General features: G+C 39.7%; 1 protein-coding gene across 6 annotated transcripts in view; it reads right to left on the reverse strand.

The window, feature by feature from the left end:
- Positions 1 to 328: 328 nt before the first annotated feature.
- The window catches only part of LOC127414530 (protein kinase C zeta type-like), a 190,045-nt gene continuing 164,835 nt past the window's right edge, over positions 329 to 25,538 (reverse strand). For all 6 annotated transcript variants that reach the window (XM_051652617.1, XM_051652616.1, XM_051652622.1 and 3 more), the window contains 2 exons: positions 15,182 to 15,297; positions 329 to 1,277 (listed from right to left, as the gene is read on the reverse strand). In XM_051652617.1, the coding sequence (XP_051508577.1) occupies positions 1,190 to 1,277; positions 15,182 to 15,297 (204 nt within the window). In that variant the 3' untranslated portion in view covers positions 329 to 1,189. The remainder of the gene's footprint in view (positions 1,278 to 15,181; positions 15,298 to 25,538) is intronic.

Consider the following 25,538-nt stretch of genomic DNA (forward strand, 5'->3'; position numbering starts at 1 on the left):
ATCCTGTATTCAGGTCATGTGACATTTTGTCACTTTTTTTGAGATTCTGTTGCACAATTTTACCACCACATAAGTGACAACATGATGTACACGAACTCTTAACCCTCAACAGCACGCTAATGACAGATCACATGATAATTATTGACATGATTACAACAACACAAAACACTCTCATCGCAGTGAGGAACAGCCATTTGTGTAATTTAGTGTGTGGTTGTAATAAAATAAACTGTCGGTTTTTGGGCTTTAAGATCATACAGTGGCCAACCTTCATGTTTGTGGTACTAAATTTTGTACAGCATTGTTTAACGGATTGCAGGTTTCAACATAAAATTTGTATCAATGTATTTGTGTTATGCAAAAATCACACCTGCGGCCCACATTCATATTGGATGATGCATTGAAAAATTAACTCAGGTCTAACATGGTGCAGTTTGGAGCATAGTAAATTTTGTATCTTTGAGGCACTTCTTAAAAAAAACAAAAACATTTTGTCTTCCATTTACTCAGTAAAATCAACATGAATGGTTAAAAGCATCATAGCTGTTTGAAGCACAGCTACCCACTGTGGATGAAGCCATCATGGTCATGAATTAAAATGTGCCACTTGCATCATAGAAGGCACCATAAATTCTTTGATTGGCTACCTACACTATAATACAAGTTTTAACATTTATTTTTTACCTTTAAACATTGTACATTCTTGTTTTGCTTGAGGTCGCACCTCATACAAGATTAAAGAGAATCAAAACACAAGTTGAACCGAAAATAAAAGTGCACATAAGTTAGAACTGTCATATTTAGCTAGGGTTGATGGGGAATGTAGTCTCTGATGGATGCAGGCACACAATGATGGAACCTACTTGAGGTCCAGGCAACAGTGTGCGCACACAAACATGGGCATCAAAATCAAAGAGGATGCTGGGAAGCAGGAAGACAATCAATGACTGAAATTTGGGGAATAGTTCAGTTTGTTTTCTGCAAAGTTTCTCCAGTTGTTTATTCTTCCAGTGTAACCCCAAAATAACTCGGGGAGAATTGGAATCTTGAAGTATTAGTATTACTTTTTGTCTTTAACACAGGAAAAGAGGGGCATCCTGCTGTCTTTGCAAACACATAGTCTGAGGTAAACTCAGCTGCAGTAGTCTCGTAGAGTCGCAGGAAGATAAATATCGGCCGTGTTCTTCCCTCATACGGTTTCTTCAGTGGAGAGCAGAAGAGGGTTAATATACTCAAATCCCTCAAACTCAGACTGGTCTATTCTCTTTATCACGTCCCTGAGGAGAGAAAACAAACATTATTAATGTTGGAGTTACAATGCAACTGTGTATTTCCAGAATATGGGGACAATTTCATTAATTTTTTGTTAGTTTTTTGCTCTCAAAGCATTTTGCAAAGAATTTCATCTTTTGCGTTTAACACAGATCACTAATAAGCATTTACGTGAAGGCATTTCAACACATTTATTGCAGGATGTTTTTCCTATTACGACTGTCATCATGATGAGCACCAGAGATGGGCCACTTCTATTAAAATTAATTGGAGAAATTGGAACGTCAAAGGGTATTGAAAGGAAGTCCCACCTTACAGGTAAAAGAGCCAATCACCTTTTAGATACAGACATCGCTTGTCAATCAATTCGAGAATGCGCATGTCCGTTAGCTATACAAGCCGAGAAAATGTTTTTTTTTTTTTTGTGTGTGTAATCTGATGTAAAGAAGCACAATTTATGATTCCAGGGTAGTCAGATGTTACTGCTGATTTGAAATATGTTCTTTGATCGTACCATCGTGACCAACCATTTTGCAAATTTCCATCTTACCCCATTCAAGTAGATAAGAGCTGCTCTTTTATGCCACTTATTTACATAGAAAAATAGCTGCCTGAGAGCATTCCAAAGATGGCCGACGAGTGGACTGACTTGCTAGAAAGACAGAGGGTGCGTCTCAATCTGCTCCCTAGTTCAGTAGTCAGGGCACTGATCAGGGAGTCAGCCATTTGAAGGGCTGTCTCAATCGCAAAATTGTTCTAGTGCACTGAAATTTTGGCTCCCTAAAAATTCCACACTGCACCTTAAAAGCCAGGGAGCATCACTGCTCAATATGTTCCCTTACCGGAAACGTTGTCATGTCTTCTTAAGTCTCTCATATCATTAGAAGATGAGCACAAGTGTAAATATGATGCCAAAGACTTATTTTCTCTTTAAAAGAGTTGTTTAATGTCTTTAATCCATAATCCATAAAAGTAGGTTTAAAATACACTCCTTTATATTTGTATTTCTTTATTTAATGTCATTTATCTCTCATAATATCACTGTACGTATGATTATCTTCAACGAAAATGAACGATAGTGTCATTTATACAGCGATGGTGTTGATTAATAACAGCTGTGCTTGAATGCGCAAGCTCATTATCAGGTAATTAAGTCATAAGTGTTCCAATGTTCAGTGGATGAACACCCTTGCCAGTGCCTGAATTCGTGTTCACAATATACTGATTCATGAAATAAGAAGCTAAGGAGCTGATTGAGACGCACCCAGAATGTAACCAGAAATAGTAGGTCATCTGGGTATTTCTCATATACTGCTTCATGAATACTGAGGATTCTGGCATACAGTACTATTCCATTGGCATACTTTTTTTTGTTATACTGTATAGTAGGAAAGGATATTCGGACGCAGCGACTGTTTCTATGAATGCGTGCGCAGACTGGCCGCCGCTCTCATGTTACATCAATTATTCTTTGATGTTTATTTAATTCATTGCATCCTTTTGTAGTTTATTTTCCTCTCTAGCTGTGCTGTGATTCACCTATACGGAGAACTACAGTAAAATACTCCTGAAAATGGACACATCAAAATTCATACACATTTAGGCTATTGATAAATATATTTTTGATGATGAAATCATAACGCGGGCCGCAAAAGATGGCTTGAGAGCCACAAATATAGCTGCATATTTATGCATTAAATGGACCAGCCTCAAAATTTTTTTATTATTATTGTGATTTAAGCTAAAGCAGCAAAATATATAATACCATTGATGTCATGTTTTTCTTTTTTTTTTTTTTTTTTGACATTTGACATTTTTTTTAAATGTTATTGAAACTCTACACAGCTCTTGGAATACTCGATTCTGATTGGTCAATCACGCCATCCAGCTGTCTGATATTTCTGAATAATGGCTGTTCATCAAGAGATAAAGTGATATTTCACTGGGTATTGTGAGTCATCTCTCCTACTTCAATAGTTAACACAATAATTTAAACTCAAATCAATATTTCATGTTCATTTATTTATTTATTTGGCAATTAATTGTATAATAAATGGTATAATGAGCAGTCAGGCATTCATTTTCGCAATATAAACACCAAACATAGCTGCAAGCAGCGATGAAGGGCCCACGGGCCCGGTGGTTTTCGGAAAACAATGCTAGGTGGACACATGCATTTGACATTATTCTAAACAATTTTGAAGCAATTTGGGTAAATATAAGAGGACTATTTTAAAGTCTGTTGTAAGAGCCACACTTCCTGCTGCCAGGTTGTGGCACTATGACCGTGACCCAAAATAGTCACATCCATGTGATTAGCCCCGAAGATTAAACATACCTCTAAATTTTGATCTAAATCACACATTGCACACAGAAAATATGAGACACTTTCTGTTTCCCATTTATTGGCATTAATTTAATGCCTCGCCATGGCAACACCGTTTTATATATAAAAAATCTGTTCACAATTTAGCATCTTCAGTGTCTTGGCATAATGTTGTCTAAATGTGGTGACAGTCTCCTAGGAGGAGGATTTAAAAGTTCAGAGACTGCAATATTCAAAAAATCCAAAATGGCCGACTTCCTGTTGGGCAGAGCTAATAACTATAATTATTAAAGTTGTCCGGCTTGATGAGAACTGTATACGTACCAATTTTGGTGACCCATTTTAAAGGGGGCGCTACATAGCCCCCCTACACGCCCATGCGTGAACTTTTACCGAGCCCTAATGGCCAACGACTCTGATGTGTGTGCAAAATTTCATGAAATTTTAAGCATGCCAAGTGCATCAAAATCTCCCAAATATAGGAAGAAAGGAATAATAACAATTAATGTGTTGCCATGGCAACACTACTGAAGATATCAAATATCCCTTGACAATTTTACATCAGCAGTGTCTTGACATTATTCTAAAGAATTTTGAAGCAATTCATATAAAAATAAGAGAGCTATTTCAAAGTCTGTTAAAAGTACCATACTTCTTGCTGCTAGTTGGTGGCACTATGACCATGACCCATAATAGCCACATCCATGTGATCAGGCCCCATTACCAAACATACAGCTGAATTTTCATCAAAATCACAAAATGCACAAAGAAGATATAAGACACTTCCTGTTTCCTATTTTTCACCATAAATTTATTGCTTCGCCATGGCGACACTAGGGGTGTAATTGTTAAAATTTATTACAGTTCGGTTTGTATCACGGTTTTAGAGTCACGGTTTCGGTACGCTTTGGTATTTGTTATGTTCAGGGAAAATAATATTACTGCCAAATCCAAAGTAAAAATATTCTATTTGGTAACAGACACTTCAAGAGATTTGCCCTCACTACAAATCACCATGGTTTTACTACAGTAACCATAGTTTAAACATTGTATTTGTAGTAAAATCATACTAACCACAAAATTAAAATGGTCACTGTCATAGTTACAATATTATAGTAAAATCAAGGATACTATATTGAAACTACAGTATTACTGTTGTAAAACAATGGTAAATTGTATCAGAACTATGATTTCTGCCAAAAAAACAATGGTGACAGCAGTCATTGTTACTTCATTCATGGCTACTACAATATTACTATAGTAAAACCATGTTTACTATACGTCTACTACAGTATTACTACATGAAAACCATGGTTAATTCTATCAAAACCATAATTTCTGCTAAGAAAACCATGGTGACAACAGTCCTTGTTATTACAGTGATGGTTACTACAATATTACTATAGTACAACCATGGTTAATTTTTGTTAGGGTCTTTAACTAAAAAAACCTTTCTCTAATTAGTAACTCAGCATTTTAAATTAATACCTGCATTATTATGCTACATACATCAACATAAAGTGCATTTCAAACTCAACTCAATGTATATTCAACATTCAGAATCTGTATGTCACTATAGAAGAAATAAACTTGCTATTAAAATGAATATGAGAAAGGATGTCATAACGCAACTCAAGTATTTTAATAATACACGTAAATTCCACATCTTCCTCAACGGAGTAAGGGCAACATAACTTTGGCTATGAACACCCCAAGTGCTTTAGTTCTTGTTTCATGTCTGTCTGAACTAGCACCGAATGCCTGTTTAAAGACGGAAGGGAGTGTGTCTGTGTGCAGTTTCGGGCTCACTAGCGGCTCTGTACGCACCACGCGCTATACATCCTCGGGTGATGTCAGCATAAATAGCTAATCAAATATCTATGTATTACCAGTATACGGCACTCACGTTGAGCAATGTCTGCAAACAGTGCCTGTGTTGTACACATTTTTTGACCATCACTGTTGTAATTGACTGCATAAAGAAAAAGTTCCCAGACAGGAGACTTAAGTGATGCAGGGGCTTCTCTCTTGCGGCTTGTTTTCTCCGCTTGCCATTTTGCCAACTAACGCGTGCAGAACTGTGATGTCATCAACTTATTTAACATACTAACAGTTAATAGGACAGCTTCTCACTGTAGAAAGTTGACCCACGTGAAACACCGGCAGATTGTGTCCATCTACAGAGCCATACAGGTGCATTAGCGGAGGTTACAATTGCGCATGTCTATTTTGCGCTTTATTTTCTTCAACAAACTGTATGATCCAGATACGTTATTAAACTAGAGAGGAACCATGGAGCAAATGCTTACCGAACCATGGTTGGCGAACCGTACGGTTCGTTTTTTTACTGAGAACCGTTACACCCCTAGCGACACCGTTCAAAATATAAAAAATCTGTTCACAATCTAGCATCTTCAATGTCTTGGCATGATGTTGCACAAATTTGGTGCCAGCCACATGAATCCCCTAGGAGGAGTATTTAAAAGTTCAGAGCCTGCGATTTTCAGAAAATACAAAATGTCTGACTTTCTGTTGGGTGAGCTAATGACTGTAAGTATGAAAGTTGTTCGGCTTCATGAGAACAATATATGTACCAAGTTTGGTGACTCTAGGTGAAAATGGGGGTGCTTTAGAGACCCCATTGCATGCCCATTTTAAAGGGGGCACTACAGAGCCCCCCCTACATGCCTATGTGTGAACTTATGCCCAGTCCTAATGGCCGATGACTCTGATGTGTTTGCAAAATTTCATGAAATTTTAAGCATGCCAAGTGCCTTAAAAACACCCAAATATAGGAAGAAAGGAATAATAACAATTAATGTGTTGCCATGGCAACAGTATTTAAGACATCATACATTCCTTTTCAATTTTACATCAGTAGTGTCTTGACATTAATCTAAAGAATTTTGAAGCAATTCATGTAAACACGAGGGCTATTTCAAAGTCTGTTAAAACTGCCATACTTCCTGCTGCTAGTTGGTGGCATTATGACCGTGACCCATAATAGTTGCATCAATGTAATCATCCCCATTACCAAACATACAGCTGAATTTTCATCAAAATGCACAGACAATATAAGGCACTTCCTGTTTACCATTTTTTGCCATAAATGTATTGCTTTGCCATGGCAACACCATTCAAAATATTAAAAATCTGTTTGCAATTTAGCATCTACAATGTCTTGGCATGATGTTGCACAAATTTAGTGCCAGTCACATGAATCCCCTAGGAGGAGTATTTAAAAGTTCAGAGCCTGTGATTTTCAGAAAATCCAAAATGACTTCCTGATGGGCGGAGCTAATGACTGAGTATGAAAGTTGTTCGGCTTGATGAGAACTATATATGTACCAATTTTGGTGACTGTAGGTGAAAATGGGGGTGCTACAGAGCCCCCCCTGCATGCCCCCCATGCAACTTTGCCCAGCCCAAATGGCCGACGACTCTGATGTGTGTGCAAAATCTCAAGAGTTTTCACACATGTTAAGTACCCCAAAAGTACTGAAAACCTTCAAAAGAATAATAATAATAATAATAATAATAATAATAACAAATATAGCTGCAAGCAGCAATGATGGGCCCAAGCACCATGGGTTACAATCAGCTTTGTCAGAGTCCTGACCACCCTGTTGGGGTTTAATTTGCGATAATGACCGACTGACTGTAAGTTATCCTTTACGTAATTTTGACAAACAGTTTTGGAGATTTTGGTCTTTCTCCATTCAAGTAGATAGGATATGTTCTTGTATGCCTATTGCACACATAGAAAATAGCTGTTTGGGAACCTTCCTGACTAATTGTGTAGAATAAGCTACTAAGTGGATCAGTATTTTTGCCTTTATTTATGCCAAACTTTGGCTATGCAAGGCATAGTGATGCTCCCCTAGTCTCATTTTTCTCATTGGGATAAAGAATCTGAAACTTCCCACCCAGCATGCTTTATTCTTTTGTGTATAACTTAGCATCAGTAGAAGACTGTACTAAAGTACAATACAAATCCATGCATTAAATGTGTTAAATGTGTTTCCATTCCAGCTCATTCATAATTAAATATGCAACACCTTCAGAGTAATCAGCTCTAGGTGTACTGAGGTGGCCAGTGAAATCAGAACTGGTGTGTGCATAAATGCAACACAATGCAGCCTGCCCAGTAAAAACAACAACAGCCTTTCCCTGTCTGCTTCAAGGGGCTGGTTAACCACAGAGGGGCCTTTACTACAGCAGTGGGCAGACAGGATTCCGCTAGAATCCAATTCAGAGTTTTAGTGGTGTCTTCCATCTTTTGGCTATTTTCTGCAGCAGCAATGATCCTTTAAATGTCTAAGGCAGTGGTTCCCAACCCTGTTCCCGGAGGCCCCCCAACACTGCACATTTAGTGTATCTCCCTTTTCTGACACACCCAATTCAGGTTTTGGAGTCTCCACTAACGAGCTGATGAGTTGAATCAGGTGTGTTTGATTAGGGAGATATCCAAATTGTGTAGTGTTGGGGGCCTCCAGGAACAGGGTTGGGAACCACTGGTCTAAGGAGATGGCAACAGTCTTGTTGAAATCATAAACCTCTTGCATTTCTGGCTAATCCTTAAGAGCCTCAAGAATCTATTGATCTATTTTATTAGCCTGTTGAGGATACCTCATTACTGCAATGCACCACCTCTTCTATGGTGTAATGTTGGGACGATTCAAAACTCATTTATCACTTTCTGTCAAGCACGGTCTGCAGAGGACAATTCTCCTCTCCAACAAGCTCTGTAAGAACTGATATTTCACCAGAACTGGGCTCAATGCTGAATTGTGTTTGTGCTGTCTATTTGACTAAAGTCCCCAGAGTGCCACTTTACTGTGTGTGTGTGGGGAGGGACTAAAATAACATGAATGACACCTCTATGCTGTAATATCAAGCTCGTGTTTCAAAGGGAGTGCAGGGGGGAATATGTGATGCCACAGAGGAAGAAACAAAGAAAGAGGGACATTTTGGGCACTGACCAAAATAAACAATCCTCTTAATTGCACAAATGTTGTTTAAAAAAAGAATGACCAGATGCAGCTCATTTCAAAGAGGATGGATAAGAAAAAGAACAACATAAATATGATAATTACAACATTACTTGAAGGCAGCATTTACCTTAGTAACAGTAGAATGTATAATAAAGTATAATAATAGTATAACAAAAATTATACTAAGTAAATATATAAATTATACTAAGGGATAGGGTTGTGCTGTATACCGGTACTAACAAAATATCGTGATACCAAAAAATGAAAAACATTATGATATCATCTTGTTGCCACATTATAGTATGTTGCTATTAGCAAAATTTTAAGGGATGTGACATTTTTTAGATAAAATCAACGACAATTTGACAATTAATCAAATTCAAATCTTGAAATGGCCAAGTGTGATCATTAAACAGTGAAAGGATTTCATTTCATTAAATAATATGCACTGCACATTTCAGAATGAATGAGAGGTGCTGCTGTCTCTGTCATGTACTTCACACACACACAGACAAACAAACAGAGAATGCACGTGATGCTCATAATGTGTGTTTAGTGTATAAGCGGATGTGAACACTCACATAAACTCCTTTTCCAGTGCAGTTCTGAGATTTCAACTCACGAGTATTTCAAAATTTAATTTGGAATAGGGAGCTTGTTAAAAACAACCATCAAAAACAAGCGGAACTCAAATGTCTGCGAAAATAAAAGCTCTATTCAACTGAATGCATGAAATCAAAGACATTGCGAAAGAAAAATATTACTATTTTATAAAAATAGTAGCATTAATACTACTAATTAATAAAAATAATTTTTTAAACACACACTGCATAGTAATTGTTGTATAGGTTGTATAATAATAACAATAATAATAATAATATGTAAGCAATATCACAAAAGCAAGTGTACTGAATATCAGCACACTAAAAAACATGAACACTGGGAAGCTCTGTTGTGCAACATTTTATTTGACCAAAAATAAAATAGCAATTTTTGTTGACAATTAATTATTATATTTTCATTTGATTAAACATAACACTTATATGATAACATATAATTAAAACATAAAACATGGAATCCAGAAAAATGAAAATGGAAAACAGAATTTTTAACTGCAAGACTTTATGCAGATCTTTTAAATATGTAATTTTCTCTGTAATTTCATCAGAAGCCTGAGGCTATTTATTTGTTGCCAAAGTATCGATTTTGTATCGATACCGAGGTACCAACGCAGGTATCGAACTGAAGCCAAAATTTTGGTATTGGAGCAACCCGACTAAGGAAATATTTATAATCTGGCAGATTGAAAAAAATATAAAGACGTATACATTTAGTGGATGGAGGTACTACTTCAATCTGAAATGCTCTTCAGTGAACCAGAATTTATTAGTATGAGCAATGCAGTTTTACTATAGAACAGCCACATCCACAAGAATACGTTTTTGTTTGAGAACGCATTGATTTTTCAATGTTTCCTCCATGAAAAGTCTGACAGAGACTTGCAAAAAAGCTTTCCGTAACAGCATACATTGGAAAACGATGATGTTAGGAAACTGAAAAGGGAGTTTTTAAAGGAAAATAGATAAGTGTGGACGTGGCCTAAGAGAGTAGCATCCCTCCCAGGGCTGCATTACAGAAACATCCTACCTCTATAATATATTATCTGTTTAGTTACCAATGTGATTTTAGAATAGATTTAAATTGAACTTGTCATTTTTTAACTTAAGACCTAGGCCACGTCCACACTAATATGTTTTCATTTAAAAAATGCATTGATTTTGCTACATTTATACTGTGTTGTCCTCCAGCAAAAACTGAGACTCGAAAATGCTCTCTATTACCGCTTACTTTGGAACGACAATGAAAACCTCGGATGACATTAGTGAACATAACTGAAACCTTAAGCTTAGAAAGTTTTAGCTCTGGTGAGAACAAAGAAAAAAATTTAAGATTTTAACCATTTAGAATATAATATGTAAGGCCTGTGAGTTCATTTACATTCTTTTAAAACCAGACTACTAATAGTCAGATCTTCAAAAAACAAAAAAACATCAGAATAATTGGCATCTACTGGGCACACAAATTTCCCTTTATAAGCCGTTTGTGCAGTGTAAAAAAGAAATGTCTCTAGCCGCAGTGGATTCCAGTTCATCCTTTTCCGCTCAGCTCCAAGACTCAGCCCATGCTGGACGCACTTTCCTTTAATCCAAAAGACTAAGTCTCTTACAAGGAAGGATTTCACCCCCCAACCCCCCACTTTTTTCGACTGCCAGATCCCTCACACAAAAAAGGCTTCCATCACTTCCTCCCCTCCTCTCCTCCATCGTGTGGGACGTCAGGCTTTTCCAGAGCTCGTTCTGCTTTTGAAGTGTCTGGCTGCTGCGTTCCTTTGAAGCCGGGTTGGAAAATCTCGTATTGAACTAAGAACCCGCCATGGCTCTATAGATTACTCTCTGTCAGTTCATCAGACTGCAGCCCACTTGCTTTCTGCTAATTATGAATGGCAGGTTTACCAACAATTTGACTTCAATCGGCTTCTAGACCAAACTGATTGTGTATGCAACTTTTTTTGTTTTTGCTGTGAAACAAGGGCTGTCTTCAACGAGAACAAATGCAACGTAAGGTGCATCTTCTGATACATAGCGAGCAAAGATATCAGATCGCCTCATTCATAATGCTGGTAGGTTTTTAACCCATAGCCAGGCCCAAAAGGAATCTGCGCACGCAGAACTTCACAGAAAGTGCTGCCGATTTCCACAAAATTGGAGTGCCCATCATTCCTCATCATCTTTCCTTGCGTGTTTCTTGAATAAATATTTTGTGTAATTGTATTATACTTTAAGCAAACATAGCATTAAGCATTAGTAGGAGAGCATAGTACTCTCAGTTTCATTTAAAAAAATATTACCAATATAGGTCCAGAAATAAAATATAAAAATAATTAAAAAAAGGCTGCAGATTGCATCTTGGTATGCCCATGGCCTTCAAATTCTTGCACTAAGGGATAAATATCATTCACAGTACCAAATCACACCATTAATCAAAGATGCTGCCCTCTTTTTCTTTCGTCTCTCTCTCTGAGCTGCATTTTCGAAGTTGCATGTAATGTAAAAACAGGAATTGGCTTTATTGTTTGAGTACTGCCTGTCTCTATGGATCAAATCAGAGTAACAAATTTTGCCAGATACAAAAGTCATTGTGAAGACCAGAGTCCCTCTCCAGAAAAATACACCTCTACAGAACAATACATCTCAAAGCCTGGCATGATTGTTCCCCTCGCAGAATGACTGGAATGTCTGAAGAATCTCTTGAAAGAATTGGGGTGAGGCCACAACAATTGACCCTAATGTATTCAGGCATGCAATGCATTAACCCCCAATCCCTAATCCAAGTCCTCTGCCTTCCATAAGCCATCAAATATATTAACATTTTATGCACAGAGTTGACTTGCCTTTCTCTTATTTTTAGCACTTGTTTTAATCACCTTCTTGGTATTCAAAAAGACAGGGTTTATGAATGAGGGACTGAAGAAAAGACTTTCAATGCTTTTCAATGGGTCTTGAAATGCTTTCAAGACCCCCTAGAACTCAGTTCACACTGATTAAAGCCAGTTTCTATTTGAATCTGTGGTTTTCAAAGCCTTTTGGCATCAGGTTTAAGCCATTTAAGAGCTGTTTTCTGTCCTTCCTTTCAGTGTGGCCCTTTTTGGCACACCTCATACTGTAAAGCAATCAGAAACTCTGGAGGGAAAGTTTCCATATGACATCATCACCTCTTGACAATAGCCTCCAGATGGTGAAACCATTTACTTCTGAAGGGGTATCTTAGACATAAACCTCACCATCCTGACCACCAGAATCGAGTTTGAGTGGAAAGCCCCGTTATTAAATGCTTAAATCTTCTGGTAGTGTAACTTTGAAGTCGTTAAATGATTACACAATCACTCTTAAGATGGATTCTGCAGAAGTGATGACTGACTTTAACTTCCATTTGGAAGATGTTACACTGTGTAAGGAGATGCCAATTTGTATTTTCATAAATCTGGACTGATTTTACCAAACAACAGTCCAATCGCATCATGGTTTTAACAACCGAACAGATATCTGGAAAATAGGTGAAGTGATTCCTTTGTCGCAGATTAATGATCCTTTAAAAATGTCACATTAAAAAAACTAACATATTTACAGTGCTTGCGAGAGAGCACTGTATTGATATACAGTACCTCAAACATTCTGTTTAGGGATATTTATAAACCCTTAAACCTAAATATGAACTCTGTTTGTAGATAATTTGCAAATTGTTCATTCACTTACATGATAGAATGTTCGGCACTCAAAACCTAATGGACAGCGTTGACTTCATCTTAATATTTGCATACTGAATTTGGATTGGTCTTCTATCTTTCATGTATTTGCACACTGAATTGTGAATGGTATTTTTTTTCCTGTATAAATTTAACCATATATGCGCCTTTACACCACAAAGATGATGCTGCGTTGTGTGTTGATTCTCATACACAGCCAACAGAAAACAAGATGTGGCAAAGCGATTCAGATGCAACAGTTTTACTGAGCCAAAGCCTATAACATATGTTTACAGTTGTGGCCAAAAATAATGGCACCCTTGGTAAATATGAGCAAAGAAGGCTATGAAAAATGTCTAATTGTTTATCCTTTTGATCGTTCCTCTAATGGATATCAAACAATTGAAAATGCAACAAAATTTTTATAAAAAAAAAAAACAACAAATATTTTTGTCAAATATATGTGTGGCACAATTATTGGCACTCTTTTATTCAATACTTTGTGCAACCTCCCTTTGCCAAGATAAAAGCTCTGAGTCTTCTACTATAATGCCTAATAAGCTTGGAAAAACACATAGCAAGTGATCTGAGACCATTCCTCCATACAGAATCTCTCCAGATACATCAAATTCTGAGGTCCACGCTGGTGGACTCTCCTCTTTAGTTCACCCCACAGGTTTTCTATGGGGTTCATGTCAGGGGACTGGGATGGCCATGAAAGAACCTTGATTTTGTGGTCAGTGAACCATTTTTGTGTTGATTTTGATGTGTGTTTTGGATCATTGTCCTGCTGGAAGATCCAACCAGGGCCCATTTTAAGCTTTCTGGCAGAGGCAGTCAGGTTTTTATCTGTTGGTATTTGATGCCATGTAACCGAACAAGATGTCCAGGACCTCTGGCATAAAAACAGCCCCACAATGTTAAAAATCCACCATCATATTTAACTGTGGGCATGAGGTACTTTTCCATATGGCTACCTATCTGTGTGTGCCAAACCCATCTCTGGTGTTTGCTGCCAAAAAGCTATATTTTTGTTTTATCTGACCATAGAACCCGGTCCCATTTGAAGTTCCAGTAGTGTCTGGCAAATTGAAGACGCTTGAGTTTGTTGTTGGATGAGAGCAGAGTTTTTTTCTTGAAACCCCCATAAACAACTTGTGGTGATGTAGGTGACGTCTGACTGTAGTTTGGGAGACTTTCTGACACCCAAGAACCAACTAGTTTCTGCATTTCTCCAGCTGATCCTTGGGGAATTTTTGGTCACTCGAACCATCCTCCTCACCGTGTGTGGAGACAATATAGACACATGTCTTCTTCCAGGCCGATTCTTAACATCTCCAGTTGATTGGAACATCTTAGTTATTGCCCTGATGGTGGAAATGGGTTTTCTTATAACCACTTCTCATTTTGTGAAGCTAAACAACCTTTTGCTGCACATCATAACTTTATTCTTTGGTCTTACCCATTGTGATGGACGACTAGGGGAATTTGGCATTTGGTGTGTTACCTCATTTTTATACCCCTGTCAAACAGTAAGTTATGGCTGAACAATTTCATGGGTCACACTTTATATTAGGTGGCCTTAACTACTATGTACTATCATTAAATACATATAAGACTATGTATTTACTGTGTAACTACATGTTGTTCTGCAAAATATCAACATTTTCTGATACTGAGGTTGAGGTACGGGTAGGTTTAGGAGTAAAGGTAGGGTTCGGGTTAGGATAAGGTGTTAGAGTTAGGTTTTGGGGTAAGGGTTGGGTTAGGGGTAAAGTTAACTGTGTAACTACAAATGTAATTAAATGCAGGTACTTTAAATGCAATTACAATTCAACAACATGTATGTACATAATAAGTACACTGTATCAAATGGTTAAGTACATAGTAGTTAAGGCCACCTAATATAAAGTGGGTCATTTCATGTTCCTCGTCACCCAGGTGTACTAAAAAATGTAAAATATAAATGGCAATATACTTCTGATATATTTACTCATAAGAATTTCTAGGGGTGCCAATAATTGTGGTAAATGTGTTTTGGAGAAAAATACTTCATATGAGACCCCCCCCTTCAATTAGTTTACTTCAATTATAGGTTAGATTTTTGTGAATATTTTGAATGAAAGATCAAAAGGATAAACAATAAAGACATTTTTTTCACAGCCTTCTTTGCTCATATTTACCGAGGGTGCCAATATTTTTGGCCACAACTGTACCTAAAACTTTAACAATATTTTTTGCTGCCTTGCAAGCACTGGCATAAGGATACATTTGTTTAATACTTACTCGTCATCTGGCGTGAGCTGCACGGGTTCGTTGGTGAACTGTGTGTCGAAGTTGTCTAAACCGTAGTCGTCTGTGATCTGAGGTTTGAATGGAGGTGTCACCTGCTTTTGTTCCAGCTGGAAGAGAAATGTGAAAAAAAATTGGTACACAATCCACTTCAACATTACAATATCAATACCCATGATCAGGAGAGATTACATACAATTGATTAAACTATACAAGGTAAGTGATTATAGCTCTTTTCCAAACTCTAAGGGGTCATTCACACAGAACACTTTTTTCAATCCGTCTGCACTGTTTTTAAATAGCTTTTCTATGTAAACATGCGCTAGATGGACATCTTTGACCATTGCACCACATCTCAGGCCACGTCCACACTAATACGTTTTCATTTAACCCTCCTATGGTATTTGGTCATTTTTGACCAAAATACATTGAAACATTTTTATAAAAATGGTTTCCTTTATCTGAGCAGTACAAGACTTGGTGACTTTTCCTCCATTTGTCATCTGAACGTTAAAAAAAAATAAATAAAAATAAAAAATAAATTGGGCATGATTCGATAAGTGGTCGTTAAAACAAAAAAAGCGGCACCTTTGGTATTCGTGGCCAAAATTGACTGACCATTGAAAATGAATGGGATAGACCCAGTCCCAGTCTCTCTGTCCGGCATCATCTCCTCTCCATGCAGAATATGTGACGAAATGATCGTAAACTCGCTGAAACGTTGAGATAATCTAGAATCAAACAGCACTGATTGCAATGGGACACAATGTACCTTAAGGAAGCTTATTATGGTTAGTGGAAACTATTATGTCTTTATTTTATTTTTTTTGATCTGTCAAATACAATCAATAAATCAGCCACAATGCAGGAAAAAACACACACACACACACACACACACACACACACACACACGCAAACATGAACTGGCGAGACAGTGGGTTAAAAGTGGGTACTTCTTCTCACTCAAGTAAATTGCTAATTAAATTTTACTTTTACTTTACAATGGGTGGCATTCCTGTCGTTACATTACTGGGTTTAATTTTAATTAATGCATAATTTATTAAGAGATTACTGAATGGGACTTTTACAACAGCGGAAGTTCACACAGAGGCGTGCACTGCTGTCATAGACTGTCACTCAGTCACTGCTGCAGCATCAAACTCTTCAAAGTTAAACACTTTCTTCGCTCCGCACAGTGAAAAAAAGAATAGTTTCATCATGCAATGCCTTCATTTAACACCAAGACAAGTGGATATTTCAAGATTAAAATCACAGCTCCAATTTAAGGCAGCACGCTGAGGTAAGATTTGGCTCTAATCCTAACACAGGCTTTTCTGTGTAAATGTGATGGTAATTTTCAGGGTGATTCTGTAACTGGGCTCTTATGACATCAGTTTTTAAGTGTAAATTTTTAAATCAGTGCAGCAATATATCAGTGCGCTTTGTCCCACGTCCCGCATGTCATGAGCTGTATTTACGCATTTATCCCGTGCCCTCGCGTGGGTACTGGAAACTATCGCAGCTACTTCAGGCGGATTAACTATAAATCCATGTAAACATCCAAGTTAAGTGTAAATAAATGCCTTGGCTCTGCTGTTCGCGTGATTGACAACTGGAGCGCGAACAGACAGCATTTCTGCGCATGCACAGCGAGGTGCGTGGGGCACGCGCGTGAGAGATGTGCGGGCGCGAGGCGATCATATGGCGAAGAGAGTGGCTGTGTCCGAAATCGTTCACTCATTCACTATTTCCTATATAGTGAATGGCAGTGAGTGCACTATATCTCAGCAGTGAGTGAACGAAGTGAGTGAGTGAATTGGACACTGACATATACACAAAGCGTCGGATCTCTGGGGCTGTCACAGAAACAACATCACATATGAACTTTTAAAATACTTGGGCCTTACTTATTATTCTGATTTAATAATATATTAATACAATAAATCTTCATTCTGTTTGTCATTTTTAATATATACTGCGTGTTAATATAAAGAGTAAACACATTTGATCAAATAAAGAGTACATTTTAAAATGGATCTGTATGTTTTGCCTCTCTATATGTTATTATGTTATTTTAATCAAGTAATAATTTGTCAAAAAATAATTTAATACATTCAGCATTAAAGAAAACACTGCATATCTGTTTCTCACCCACACCTATCATATCACTTCAGAAGATATGGATTTAACTACTGGAGTTTTATGCTGCCTTTATGTGCTATTTGGAGCATCAACATTTTGGCCTACAGAGCTAAAATATTCTTCTAAAAATCTTAATTTATGTTCTGCAGAAGAAAGGAAGTCATACACATCTGGAATGGTATGAGGGTGAGTAAATGATGAGAGAATTTTCATTTTTGGGTGAACTATTCCATTGAAGTTATAGCTCAGCCATAATTTAATATTCTGTCATCATTGCCCTACCCTCATGTTGTTCCAAACCAGTGTGACGCTTTGCATTATGTGGAACACAAAATATGTTAGACAGAATGTTAGGGACTGACAGTCTCGGTCACCATTCACTTTCAAAATATGGAGGAAAAAAAATTCATTGAAAGTAAATAGTGACTCAGGCAAACATTCTGTCTAATATCTACTTCGTGTAGCATGGAAGAAAGAAAGTCATACGGGTTTGGAACAACATGATGGTGAATGATGACAGAATTTCCATTAATAATAATAATAATTCTGTAATACAAGTTAAATGTGTATTATGTAATGAAATATAGGGGAGTTAACGTCTATTATGTCATTTGTGAAAGTAACGAGTTACTCACTACTTGAGTACTCTTTTAATTGGATAGATTCTTACTCTTCCTCAAGTAATATGTTAGTACTTTTACTTCTACTTGATTAATTATTTTTTAAAGTAATTGTACTTTTACTTGAGTACAGTTTTTGGCTACTCTACCCACCTCTGCTCACAGTGCAGAACACACACACACACACACACACACACACAGAACCAGGGCATCAATAAGTGGAGCTCTACAGCCATCTTTTGCCATCATTGTTAGCATTACAAGACATCTGTTGTTTTCCAGCTGATGACAGCAATCTGACTCTCTCTCTCTCTCTCTCTCTCTCACACACACACATATACATTTTTACTACAGAAATTTTGAAATTGCAAAATGTTTACTCTGATTTTTCTGTTTTATACTCCAATTGAATTTTCAGAATTTTGCAGCTTATTTCTGTTTCTTTATGTTCATTTTCATGACGTTATTATGCATTTACTTATTATTAGTAGTTATTACATTTTTATGTCTGAAATTAATTATTTGTAGAAAAATGCTTATTCTGTGTCTTCTCTTTGTAACACCATGGTCAGGTTTGATGACAAGCATAATGACATAAACTACAAAAACTGACACTTCAAATCAATTTTTAAATGCTAAACTTTGACAAATAATAGTTTGATAATTTCTAAATATATATCCAAATGTATATCTTGTTTTAAAATATTAAATTAGGTTACAACAAGGCATCAGACTATAAAGTAGGTGGCTACAGTCATCTACTGGCTGTTATTGGCATGACATGGTTTTCAAGTCATGTTATTTATATTTTGTTCACAAGATAGCAACAATCTGCCTCCAATTTATGTCACATTCTCATATTTTCTTCATGTTTCAACTTATAGAATTGTAGGTTCTAAATGTTAATTTTTTTCCCAAAATGTGCTTATTTGTATAAGGTAACATATAGAAATGTTGTTAATAATATAAAAATAGCATAAAATCACAAATGAAAAGCATAATTTAAAACTTACTTCAGGGAAGACAAAATTGTATCATTATCATCATAAAAAAAGGGTTATACATCTAAACCTTCCGGTCAAAAATGACTGCGAATACCAAAGGAAGGTGCCATTTTTGAATGCCATAGGAGGGTAAAACACTGATCTTTTTCTCTACATTTTGGCCTTCCGTCCACAGTGAGACTGCGTTTTTGTCCAGTGAAAAATGGAAAACGCTCTCCCAAGTGTATACAATTGAAAACGTCATCTTCACGTTGTAGTTTGGACAGGGAAAACTGAGATATCTGAAAAAGATGACATATTTGTTGTCATGTGAAAGTCATGTGATCCATTCAATCCAAAACATTTAAGATTGCGGCCCATGTTGTGGTGGTGTTGTTGTGCCTGATATTCACTTTGATAGCTTTGTTAAAGATAAATGCACACAACATGTTGGGTAAAATAGATATATTAAATAAATATATTAAACTTTTAATTAATTCTTCTCAAAATGTAAAGTATTAAGCTATTTATTGTCAACATTTCTTTCGACTCATCTCGGGTTAATTTTTCTATTCTGGGATAGCCTTCTCCTCCAAGGATACATGTGATGTATCTTAGAAGGCAGCATAATTTTTCTGCCTATGTTTTGGAACAGCTTTTGCATCAGTAATGCACCTATGATGCCTTAAATTGCTTGTAGGAAGGTCATCAGGATTCGGAACAAAGCCAGTATGTAAATGGTTGCTGAACTGTGACAATTGTGTTCAAGAAAAAAAAAAAACAGATAAAAGAATGCAGGACAGATGAGATTTTTAAATGATCTCTCAAGGTCGGTAATGACTAATATTCCATTACTTGTGCCATTAAAAACACTTATGAAAGAGGGTGAACAGCCCTTGTGTGAGGGACACTTCAGTCCGTATGAGTTCTGAAGTGCCTCAGAGTGTTTTTCATAAAAGAAAATAAGACAAAACAAAGGGGCGAGGGGTAGGGAAAGAATTTTCATGAAATATATATATAAGTAAGAAAGGGACAGCCATATTTATTATGGGTTGAGATAATTTTATGCACTCATCAGAACGGACAGATTCTGTGGTCGTCAACACTACAGGTCAGATAAGGTTTGTTTTCACGTTGTGGACTCTCTTTGCCTCACGAACATTATCTCTCTGTATTGATCCTGCTGTGTTCCACTCCACTCGAACAGATGGCCCCTTTTCTCTGCTTCACTATAGTCGACTCTCTGTTTAGATTGTTAATTCATGACTCTTATGTTGATTTGCCAAAGAGAAAAAGCAACAAGATTTTATGCGATTGCCTGTGTAAATCTTGCTGGCTTTTGAGGTTGTGTGTTGGTGATGCACAACTTGACATCTCAATTTCCTTTTTTTTTTTCTCTCATCCCCCTTTTCCTCTCCTTTGCAAATACTCTTCTGCCATTCTTAGATTTACGTCAGTTCACTTTTCCCCAAGAGCAATACACTCTGTCTTGTGAACGTATGGATTGCAGTGTAATGGCAAAACAAAAGTGAAGAGAGACATAAAAGAGAGTTTAAAGACGACACACAGGGGGAAAAGAGATGTTAATTGGTGCCCAGTTGCTCTGCATGTGTGTTTTTTATTCCCGGGGCAACTGACTCCAAAGAGTGAGGTGTGACACGTTTGGCTGCAGCTTGCCTGGCAGAACATGCTAAAGTTCGTCTCTGTAGCAGAAAACCAATTACACATGCACACCCATCCAGATGCACAGAGAATCTTTACACGGACGTGTGGGAGGGGATTATTCCCACACATCTCTTTCTCTCTGTCGGGGTCCGGCACCATCTCCTCTCCACGCAGAATGTGTGACGAAATGATCATAAACTCACTGAAATGTTGAGATAATCTGCTAGGATCAAACGGCACTGATTGAAATGGGACACATTGTACCTTAAACAAGCTTATTATGGTTAGTGGAACTATTACAAAGACGAAAACCAGCAGCTAAAAAATATTTTCGTTAACTTAATATAAACGTCTTTAAAAAATCTCCTGGGATTTTTATGCACAACAGTCTTTAGAGTTTACTCAGAAAAAGACGGTCAACGGAGAATGGCCAGACTGGTTTGAGCTGACAGAAAGGCTAGCGTAACTCAAATAACCACACTGTACAATTGTAGAGAGCAGAATAGCATCTCAGAATGCACAACATGTCGAACCCTGAGGCAGATGGGCTACAACAGCAGAAGACCACGTCTTGCACTTTATAAGGACCACAGTATTCCTAATAAAGTTCTCAGTGAGTATATAAATAAATAAATATATATATATATATATATATATATATATATATATATATATATATATATATATATTACACAATGATCAGCCACAACATTAAAACCACTGACAGGTGAAGTGAATAACATCGATTATCTCATTACACTGGCACCTGTCAAGGGGTGGGATATATTAGGCAACAAGTGAACAGTCAGTTCTTGAACTTCATGTGTTGGAAGCAGGAAAAATGGGCAAACGTAAGGATCTGAGCAACTTGACAAGGGCCAAATTGTGATGGCTGGACGACTGGGTCAGAGCATCATTGATGTGCGTGGGGGGCGAAGGCTAGCCCATCTGGTCCGATCCCACAGAAGATCTACTGTAGCACAAATTGCTGAAAAACTTAATGCTGTCCATAACAGAAAGGTATCAGAACACACAGTGCATCGCAGCTTGCTGCATATGGGGCTGCGTAGCCGCAGACCGGTCAGAGTGCCCATGCTGACCCCTGTCCACCACCAAAAGCGCCTATGTGGCAGCGGGGGCATGGTCGAGCGTCCGTCCGGAGAGAAAGCGGTAAGGGTGCTTGCACCTGAGCTAGATTATGTGTAACACCTGTCTCTAATTCCAGTGAGCATGGGGAGAGTGGCATATAAGCAGACACACCATCAGCAGAGAGTGAGAGAGTCTGGCACAAGTAAGGCCACGGTGCTCCTGAAGCTGCTACATTTAATCTGTTACGTTTGTGAAGCTGATGTGTTTAAGTTACTAGAGCCTGTGAAGCTGACGAGTTTGTGAAGTTGTAAAGCATTGAAGTGGCCGATTAAAAGTCCTACCTGAGCCTGGAAAAACCTGCTTCCCTGTGTTCTCCTTCCCTTCTGTTTGTGAGCTGTTACACTGGTGCTGAAACCTGGGATCTTGAAGTACGCCCCATGGAGTCCTCCCAGTTGGCAGAGATCCTCAAATCCCTCGCTGGCTTACACCGGTCCCATCAACAATCCCTGCTTGAGCTCTGGCAAGATCAAGATCGCCAGTTCTTCAAGATCCTTCTGGCTCAAGCAGAGGACCGGCATGCGATCCGGAGCCTTCTCAGCCAGGAGAGAGCCCCGGCCGCCTCCCCGGACAACCACAGCCCCATGCCCCCGCCCACACTTCTGAAGATGGGGGCCGATGATGACCTGGAAGCCTTCCTCGACTTATTCGAGCGGACTGCTGAGATATGGAGCTGGCCGTGTGATCAGTGGGCGGCCAGGCTCCCATTGCTGTCCAAGGAAGCCCAGCTTGCAGCACAACAACTGCCGGCGGCGAACCTCCTGGCTTATGAGGACCTGAGGTAGACCATCCTGAAGTGGGTTGGCCGCAGTCTGGAGCAGCATCGCCAGCTCTTCCGGTCGATGAAGTTGGAGATGACCGGCCGCTCGTTTGCCTTCACCCAACGGTTCTGAGATGCCTGCCGGAGATGGCTGCTGGTGGGGGATTGTGACGTCGAGGGAATAATCGACCAGGTGGTATTGGAGCAGCTTGTCCATCGGCTACCGCGAGGAATGGCGGAATGGGTCCAGTGCCACTGCCCGGCATCGCTGGAGGAGGCTGTTCAATTGGCAGAGGACCATATGGCAGCGTACCAGAGGGTGGAAGAGCCCTCCCACTCTCTCTCCCCTCCCCTCTTCTCTCTTACTCTACTCTCTCCCCAGAGCCCATTCCTGCCCAGCAGAGGCGAGGAGTCCCGCCACTGAAGCCAGTTCCCCGCACGCGGGGTGTTGCATCACCCACAGCAGCGACAGCTACGCCGCTATCCCCCTCAGGTGGAAGTGTCCTCCGACGCAGGTGTGGGTGTGGCGCCTGGGCTGGTCTGCTTGAGTTCTTCTGGGATCAATGCCCTGTGATGAAGCTGGGAACGGTGGTCCAGATCCCCGACACTCTGCAGGCTGCCCCTGTTCGGGCCGGAGCGTACCGGATACCTGTAAGTGTCAAGGGAGGTACTAACCAAGTATTGGTGGACACGGGTTGTAATCAAACCACTATCCACTAACGCTTGGTTTAGCGCGAGGCTTTGGGCACAGCTAAAATGGTGAGGGTGAAGTGTGTCGTTCCAGGAGCCGTCGGGAAATGGTGTTCCAGGTGGCTCATCTAGGGGAAAAAAACACTGAACCGCCTAATATCCCATTTTTATTGGCCGGGCATTGGCGCCGATGTCCGCAGGTGGTGTGCGGCATGCCGCGAATACCAGCTGGTGAATCCACTGGCCACCTCAAAAGCGCCATTGCGCCCTCTTCTGCTGATCGAGGTCCCCTTCAAGAGAATTGGAATGGACTTCATCGGGCCATTAGAGCGGTCAGCATGCGGACATCACTTTGTATTGGTTCTAGTGGACTATGCAACGCGATATCCGGAAGCAGTGCCTCTGCGCAACATCTCAGCACGCAGTGTTGCGGAGGCACTCTTCAAAATAATCTCCCGAGTGGGGATTCCGAAAGAAATCCTCACCGATCAGGGCACAACCTTTACGTCACGAACACTACGCAAGCTTTATGAATTATTGGGCATTAAATCAATCCGCACCAGCGTTTACCATCCACAAACAGATGGCCTGGTGGAGCGATTTAATAAAACCCTTAAAAATATGATTTGTAAGTTTGTGCACGAGGATGCTAGAAATTGGGACAAATTGCTCGATCCCTGTTATTCGCAGTACGAGAGGTCCTGCAAGCCTCCACGGGATTTTCCCCATTCGAGCTGCTATATGGGCAGTTCCCGCGCGGCGTGCTTGATGTTATGCACGAAGCTTGGGAGGAGGGACCTTCAAACAGTAAGAATTAAATTCAATACGTTCTTGATCTTAGAGCAAAACTCCACACATTGGGGCAACTAACACAGGAGAATTTGCTCCAAGCTCAAGAACGACAGAGCCGACTGTACGGCAGGGGAAATCGGCTGCGGGAATTTGCACCGGGAGATAAGGTATTCGTATTACTTCCCACATTGAGCTCCAAATTACTCGGCAAGTGGCAAGGACCCTTTGAGGTCACACGACGAGTGGGGGATCTCGATTATGAGGTAAAGCGAATCGATAGATGGGGCACACTCCTGAAATTGTGGAGGGAGGCAGTCCCTGTGACGTTGGCTACGGTAGTCCCGGAGAGGGCAGAGCTCGGGCCAGAGGTGAATACAAAATATAGTAATTTCACCCCGGTCACTTGCGGAGACCACCTCTTACCGTTTCAACTCGCAGAGGTTGCCAAGTTGCAAAAGGAGTTTGCAGATGTGTTTTCCCCTCTACCGGGTCATACGAACCTCATACAGCACCACATCAAGACCGAGTCGGGGGTGGTGGTGTGTAGCTGTCCCTACCGATTGCCCAAGCACAAATAGAAAATTGTCCAGGAAGAACTGGATGCAATGCTCGATATGGGGGTAATAGAGGAATCCCACAGCGATTGGTCCAGCCCGGTTGTTCTAGTTCCTAAGAGTGACGGGTCTGTACGGTACTGTGCGGATTATAGAAAAGTCAACGCGGTGTCTAAATTTGATGCATACCCAATGCCTCGCGTTGATGAGTTGCTCGATCGGTTGGGCACTGCTCGATTTTATTCGACAAAGGGTTATTGGCAGATCCCCTTGACACCAATTTCCCGTGAAAAAAACAGCCTTCTCCACACCATTTGGATTACACCAATTTGTGACGCTTCCATTCGGTTTGTTTGGAGCCCCGGCTACGTTTCAGCGTCTCATGGACCGAATCCTCAGACCGCATTCGGCTTACGCCGCTGCCTACTTAGGTGACATCATCATTAACAGCAATGATTGGCAGCAGCACATGCAGCATCTGAGGGTGGTTCTGAGATCGCTGAGACGAGCGGGACTCACAGCAAACCCCAAGAAGTGCGTGATTTGGCGGGTGGAGGTACGGTATCTGGGGTTCCACTTGGGCCACGGGCAAGCGCGTCCCCAAATTGACAAGACTGTGGTGACTGTGACCTGCCCGAGGCCCAAGACCAAAAAGGGGGTGAGACAATTCCTGGGGCTGGCTGGCTATTATAGTAGATTCGTGCCTAATAATTCGGATGTCACCATCCTGCTGACTGATCTCACTAAAAAGGGAGCTCCAGACCCGGTCCAGTGGATGGAGCAGTGTCAACAGGCATTCATGCAGGTTAAAGCCGCACTTTGCGGAGGGCCGCTTTTACATTCACCTGATTTCTCTCTCCCTTTTGTCTTGCAGACGGACACTTCAGACAGAGGGCTGGGGGCCGTACTCTCGCAGGAGGTGGAGGGGGAGGAGCACCCGGTGCTGTACATTAGACACAAGCTCTCACTGAGGGAGACTAAGTACAGCACCGTAGAGAA

Source organism: Myxocyprinus asiaticus, chromosome 24 (genome assembly GCF_019703515.2).
Source record: "Myxocyprinus asiaticus isolate MX2 ecotype Aquarium Trade chromosome 24, UBuf_Myxa_2, whole genome shotgun sequence".
NCBI lineage: Eukaryota > Metazoa > Chordata > Actinopteri > Cypriniformes > Catostomidae > Myxocyprinus > Myxocyprinus asiaticus.